We start from the raw sequence: 7572 nt of genomic DNA, 5'->3' as shown, positions 1-7572 counted from the left end.
TTGATTAAGGACAGGCCTTTGGCCCACTGCAGCTCAAGCACAGCTACAACCCCAGGGGCTGCAGAGCAGGTTCTCTCCCCAGAGTACCATGAGAACACTAGCAGCATTGGTGCCTGCCCCATCTTTACCCACTCCAAGGAATGTTCCATTCTCCCTACTCTCTCCACTTTGGTCTTTTATTAGTGCTTAAAAAGGCCAGGGAGATGGGACGGGTAGAAAGGACAAAGCACATGGGCAGACTCCCTCTAGAAATCACACTGAAAGCCAACATAACTGACTCCTCCAGCCCCAGGATTCTTAACCATTTGTGAAGGATGGCAGTGGAAGTGGGGCCGGAGGGGGTCATCTCTGGACTGAACTTTAAGTGTGCCTGAGGAGGGTAAGAATTAGGCACACATACTCAGCAACCATGCCCACACTGCACAGAGGGCTGGGAACAGCTCCTGCATGTACTCTGAGCACATGGTATTCCATGGCTAGCTGGATAGAGTGCAGTGGTATTGCAGACACTGAGCACTGCACAGCATCTATCACCTCCAGGCCTAAGCACACACTGCTGAAGTCAAAATGGGAGAGCAGAGAAATAAAGCTTCATGAAGGCCTTTTTAAGAGAATTTTATTTGAGTGGTTCTTACAAAGATTGTTGCAATATGAAAGTCTTTGATAGAAATATCAAGCTGTCTTGTCAAACACACTGAAGTAACCCAAAAATATATTTCAGAGCTCACAGAGCTTAAAAAGAGCAAAGATTATATGCAACCAAAACAAAACACATTTCTGTATTTCCTACCCCTTTTTCAGACTTGGCTGAAATCCTTCAGCTCTGCCCCAGCTCCACACAAAGAAACTCATCTGGAAATGCAGAGATGTTTTGTTTGGAAACTTAGACACACCTCACAGTATTTACAAAGAAACTTTTACAGATACAATAATCAAAAGTTACCATCAAGAAATAAAACCCTTCAATCCTCCTATTCTTACCAATCATTCAGCACAAAGCAAGCTGAGTAGCTGTCTGCAGTCAGCATTCAGTAGCTTTTTCAACTTTCCATTTATACAAAAACACTAAATATGTCCCTTCATCCAGTCTCTCTCTGATACCACCCTTGAGCAGATCACCCACATTTAGTGAAATGTAAAATGTCTCTGCTGCATTAAAGAAAGGCTCATGAAACATTAAAAGTATCATTATGTCCCATCTGCCTTTTACAGAGTACTTGTTATCTATGAGCTACTTCTCAGTTCCTACGGATCACCTTTGTCAATGTACAAGAATTGCAAGGCAGAACAAGAAGTCAATAGCTTTGTATACAGTGGAAATGCTAGTTAGGGAGAATGAACACACTGCATTTCTGCTTACTTCATTTTATTTTTAAAGGTAGCAGGAAGTGTACACAAAATGACATTAAATCCTTTCCTTTAGTTTTATCTAAATAAAAGATAACTCAATCTTCCTCCAAAAAATACCTATGTACAAAACTGACTAAATTAATCTTCATCGTCGAACAGGAACCAGTAATTGGGTTGCAGTCATAGAGTCTGGGAAAAGGCTGTGGTATGTTGGAAGAGGTACATACGCTGCTGTAATCATTTTACCTAATCACAAGAGGAAAAAAAGTAAAAATCAGTGTTTGGTCATTCCTGTAACGGATGACTAAATGTAGACATGTACATGGAACACTCACCTGCAAACCACCTCCCATGCAAAGCATTGACAGCTGCGATGGCAGCAGCGATGGAGGGACATTTGACATACACATTGCCCTGCAAAACAGAATAGTGCAGCCCATGAGGAGTTGGAGACACTTCCCCAATGCTGTCTGTTTCTCAGCCAACACTGGCCCTGACTGTGACCGGGGCACACCTGCTCCACCAGCACCCGCTGGCATCAATCAGTTACAGGATGAGCACAAGAGAAGGGGACAGTGGTACTGGCAGGTACTACTCCACTGTGGCAGTTACTGCAGCATTCAATTTTTCTAATTAGAATTTTGCAAGACAGCCCAAACATGCATTTCACTGGCAATCACTGAGCCATGGATGGCTGATCTGCTGCTGAGAGCCTTTTAGAAAAAGGATCTAAAGGCACCTAATCATTAACACCATGTGAAAGAGAAGGACACAAGGGGTCTGGCTTCCCCAAGGCAGCCCAGCTGCCAAGGTCTCTAAGCCACTAACCTCAACCACTTATGCTTCATTTAACATGCAAGCTCACAGCCTGGATTCCACAAGAACCAAGCACTTCCCATTGCCCCAGATGGGAAGGACAAGCAACACTTCAAGGGACATTGATACTATAAAAATTCTCCTATATAAACATCAGCATGTCTGTCTTTACTTAAACAAGAATGGAGGCAAAAGGAAAATCCCATCCCAGCAGGGCAGAAGAGCCTGAGATAGTTCCCAAGGTGAATGACAGACTGATCTTTGAACTTCACCAGAGACACCTGGAGTTTCCCACCTGCAAATCAAGCACTGTGCCTTCCTAATCAAGAGAACTGCAAGAATCACGTCCAACAACTCCAAGACACACAGATGGCCATAGTAACATGTGGCATTTTTCTGTCTGCCTGCTTAAAAATAGACTGTCAGTAATACCCAAGAAGAATAATTTTAGTTAAAAAAATTTTTAGGAAAGTCGTATATTAAAAAACAGACTCCAACCTTTCCTTAGCAGCTGTAGTCAGCCTGTATTAACTCTTCCCCGCTGCAATCTAACTCATTCCTTTTTCATGGGGTGAACCTGAGCTTAGGGGCTGGTGATTAAGGCACTTAGCAATCAATTAACACACACAGCCTTGCTCTCAGCCTCCCCCTGCAAAGGCACCCAAGCTGCTTAAATGCCTAAATCAGGTGCAGGAACACAAAGCTGTGGTTTTCCTTAACACCCAGCAGCACAGATAGGTGCAGTACTTGAGCCATGCACTCAGCTGGGACTGCAACTATTTCATCCACAACAAATCACAACCAATAAGCAATATAAGCCAACCCCTGACAGTCTTCAGCATGGAAGTCTGCCTGGGACAGAACCCTGAAGGTGCCCAGAATCTAAGCCTGGAAAACAGAATGGTACAATGGAAACTGTATCAGTGAGTATTTTAAATCTGGGTCACTGCTGTGCTACTATGACAAAACAGAATTCATTTTTATGAAACATTAATTCATTACATAGTAGCTTGTAGTTTCTTCTTTTAAATCCACCTGCTAATGTGAAACAATTTTGCAGCTCTATGTACTCAGAACCTATGTGAGGGCTGCTGTAGTTTTTGGGGGGGTTGTGCAGTCCTCTTTTTGTTTGGTTGTTAGGAGGGTTTTTTGGAGGTGGGAAGTGTTCTGGGTTGTTGGTTGTTTTGCCTTTTTTTTTCCTGTCAAAGAATACTTCATTTTCTCTAAATAACAAACACATTGTGGGCAAGGTTTCTGCCTCTTATCAGTCCAATGGTCCAAGATGACAGCTGTGATCTTGAAGATAAGATTCCAGCTAAGGCAGCATGTTGCTTAATGTGCTAAACTGAAGCTCCCTTCTAACCTCTCTGTAACCCCCAGGAAAGGGTTTCAGGGGACACTGGGGCAGCTGCACAAGACAGTGATGGTTGGTGAGTGCCAAGTGGATCTCCGTGGCAGAACAATCCCACTTAAGCACACCAACAGGAACATGGGTCTCAGCATGGAAAACAAGAGGACACTTTCACAAGTCTGATGGATAGAAATTAACCCAGCTATGAAACCATCTGAAAACTGAACTTCTGTTGGCTGTGAATTCTTTTAAAAAAGGGTTCAAGATAGTTAATCTATTACAGACCTTCCAGAGTTTATAACATTATAAGAGCTAAAATACAGAGAAGAGGTAACCAGTCTGGGGATTATGCAAATAAGGTGAATCAGAAGAAAAATATAGTCACTAGGTTTAAGATGCAGGATGAATCTGGAATTGAGTCAGCAGCAGCAGTCTTTCTCTTCCCTGTTTAACTCCAGGCCCTCAGACTGCCCACTGCAAGTCTTTAATGTCACAAGCGACCACAACTGTTTTTAAGCATGGGATGAGGCAACACATTTACCGGACACTGTATTCTGTTGGAGCAAGAGCCCTTTCTGCTGAAGCCTGTGCTCTAAAAGAGAAACTGAAGTCCCTTGACATGTGGAAAAGGCACAGCTTAAGGAAAATGCCAAGTGCCTGAACTGGTCACTGCTCTTCTAGAGGAAATTCAGCTGTGTAAACAGAGGACCCAGAAAGCTGCTTGTACACACATCCAAGTTACACACAATGATTCACAATAGGAGGGAACCACTTACATTCTGCACAAACCAAGAAATTTAGGTGCAGTTTAGGAACTGCATTACATATTTTTAATGCTCCCCCTAGACAAAAGAAAGCAACAGAACTCCTAACATCTGCTCAGTGTGTCCCCGAGAAGCAGGCATACCTGAGCTGAATTTTTGTCAACGTAGATGTGGATAACTCCTCCATGTTTGTTACATTCCTCAATCACATCATCTTAATTTCTGTGTCCCAGCCAGCTTCTTCTTCACTGTACAGGGAAGGAAAAACAGGAGAGAGATATCACCCAGACAAAATCCATCCACAAAAACCCATTAAACACACTTTTGCAACATTCTGATTTCTTTCAGACATGTTAAAAGTCACTGACAAATGCCAAACAGACAACAATAAATCACTTACGTTTGAGGATTAAACATGTTGGAAAGCTGGAAGCACTGTGTTGCAAGTGGTTTGTACAGAACAGCTGCAGCCAGAACTGTGTAATTAAAAAAAAAAACAAACAAAAAAAACACACCAACAACAAAAAAAATCACATTAGCATATGTACAAACCCACTATGCATGGTTCCAATTTATTCAGCGTAATAGAAACAGCTCTGACTAAACAGAAATTGAAGGCAGGAAAGCAAAACTCAACCAGACACTACTGATGATAGATACATTTAAAGTGATCATTACAAAACCCAGCACATTATGAATTATAACTGAAGCTGAAAGGTGAAAATATAATCTTGTACATTGATTTTGTCAGATTTTCCATTTAAACATTTGCACCTAAAATGTCTGTGTGAGTTGTATGCCAGCAGCACCATTAATGTTTTGCTCATCATGGAAGCCTGGCAGCAGCTCAGACAGCACTACCCCAGCTGACTGCACAGCAAAGGACAGATACCGTGGGGAATTCTTAAAACCTATTTTAAACATGTTGAATTATGCTTCAAAAGTTAAGTACCTGCACTTTCATCCCTTGACAATACAGATTGTAGCAAACATTTGACAACTGAAATTGCTCTTCCCTTTAACTGTGAAATTACTACTTGTCATTTACTGCTGCTCATCACCCCAAGTACATAAACAGTCACACAGGCTGCCCTTCCATAGGCGTCAGGCTTCTGTCAATGGAGCTGCCCTCTTCCCCATACACTTCAGACATTAAGAGTTGTGCAGTCAGACAATGAGTGAGTCACAGACAGTAAACCTAAACTTCTGATTCTCAAATGATCCCTTTGAGGCAGGGAGAACACTCCTAACCCAACCACAAATACCAGCCCACATATTTTCTTGAACTAGCACATGGCTGGGGAATGTTATCAATACTGGAGAAAAATGCTATGAAGAATTTGCAGTCAAAAAAAAAAAAAAAAAAATCAATCACAGCATGATTCCCCACAGACACTTAATTAACAGTACACAATTTCTCGAGTATGGGCAAACCCTATACCAGAACCATTTCCCCTATAGACACCTGAAATAAAACCTACTAATTAAAAGTCAGATCAAATGCTAGTTTACCTTCATTCTGTTGAGACAGTCTTGTTTGTAAATCTAAAGAAAAATACAGAGAAGTTAATTAGTATGCCTGCTAGCATCACAGTATCATTACCTGCCAGCCAGGTTGTTCAGCTTGTATTTCTGTGGTTAAGAGTTTATTCTAGTATCACTGTTCCTCTCTAGTTGTGAGTAGTTTCACTAATTTCAGTCTCTCTACTGGAATATTCTGTACTTGACAGATTCCATGTCCACAAAGCATTTTAAAGAGAAACAATACCTTAAAAGGACAGACATGACCATGTCCTTTAATTCAATGTATCACTCCCAACTTGCTTTTGTTGTGATTGAGGTCTTTACAATACATGTTTTACTCCAAGAGAAAAAATAATTACAGCAATTCTGACACACCTTTGTGGTCTGACATCTTTACTACCAGAAAACAGTTAAGCAAACAGCTATCCAAACCTGACATTCTTAAAGCAGTTATCGAATTTCAATTTAAGCAGAATAAGGCAATACTTCATCTTGCTTTCTTGATGGGCTTCATTCTTGCTATCCTTTCATACAGATGGCATAAGGATACAAGTAACTTTGGTATTTTTCAAATTCAAAACATTTTCAAGTGTTGAGAACATGTTATATGCCTAGAAAACATTTAGTTGTTTAACAACATGCAGTTGTCTCAATTCAAAGTGAGAGCAAACAAATGCAGGCTTTCTAGCCATTTCCAAATACCTGACATCCTTAACTAACGGAAAACTTCAGAATTCAAGAACTGTCAGCATAAGCCCCTTCAATCATGGTTCCATTTAATAGATACTACGTGTGAGAAGACTGAAGCAAACTATCACCTTAATTCACTCATTCAGAGAATGGCAAAGTGATGAGCACAAAGTAAGCTTCCAAGCTTACCTGGAAATACCTGAAAGCACCAGGTATCAACATACTTTTTCCCTTTCTAATAAAACCTCCTCCACAATACTGAAGAACCATCAGGAATAAATATTTTTTCTCTAGCTTTTCAAGTGCCTTGCAGAGAACACACACCAAGAACCATACTGAAAAGCAAGACGTGGAAGGAGCAAGCTCTGAAGGCTGAGTTGTAAAAACAGCTAGCTATGTCTGGCATGTTTTCCATCCAGATCCGAACACAGAAAGTCCTCACCTCCACAGAATGAGAAATATCATAATAGCAAATGCTGCCTTAGCCTGTATTCTCTGCAGAAACTGCCTGGTTTTGGCCATACCTGTAACTAATTACCTAGTTAAGTAATACTCAGACTCTCTTGAAAACAAAGGCATTTTAAAGAAATCCACAAATTTCTGAAGTGTCTCAATTTAGATGAGGACAGACACTTTTTCTGCTGTGATTCCAATCCATCATGCCCGGCTGAAGTTGTCTATGTGGGTCAGCCTGGGGCTCTACAGCCAAATGCTCCAGAATCCCTGCACGTATCATCAATGCAAATTCTGTCCAGGGCCAAGTAAGAGCTGTTCTAAACACAGCAAAGTCAGCTACCGCTATCTTGCATACCAGTTCCATAGGGTAATTATCTACCACCTTTGAAACATAACCTGCTGCTCACCAGATCTTTTGATCAGCTAACTGGATTGTCTTGTTGCTCATGACTGAAGAGTGGTCCTTTCCTCTCACTTCTAAAATCATTCAGAATTAAGAAATTCAGTGTCACTCTTAACTGTCAGTTTTCCTACACACAGTTTTAAACAGTATGTGGAAACTAAAATTAATACATCTGTCAAATTCGAATCAAAGCAACTTTTTCAGTATGTTCTTATATA

General features: G+C 41.0%; 1 protein-coding gene across 1 annotated transcript in view; it reads right to left on the bottom strand.

The window, feature by feature from the left end:
* Positions 1–599: 599 nt before the first annotated feature.
* The window catches only part of RBM39 (RNA binding motif protein 39), a 30054-nt gene continuing 23081 nt past the window's right edge, over positions 600–7572 (bottom strand). Inside the window, 6 exon segments of the mRNA XM_040080222.2 lie at positions 600–1596; positions 1686–1764; positions 4425–4498; positions 4501–4529; positions 4682–4757; positions 5794–5826. Of these exon segments, the coding sequence (XP_039936156.1) occupies positions 1496–1596; positions 1686–1764; positions 4425–4498; positions 4501–4529; positions 4682–4757; positions 5794–5826 (392 nt within the window). The 3' untranslated portion in view covers positions 600–1495.

This window comes from Hirundo rustica, chromosome 16, assembly GCF_015227805.2.
Source record: "Hirundo rustica isolate bHirRus1 chromosome 16, bHirRus1.pri.v3, whole genome shotgun sequence".
In the NCBI taxonomy this organism is placed as follows: domain Eukaryota; kingdom Metazoa; phylum Chordata; class Aves; order Passeriformes; family Hirundinidae; genus Hirundo; species Hirundo rustica.
This window is presented reverse-complemented; position numbering and strand designations above follow the sequence as displayed.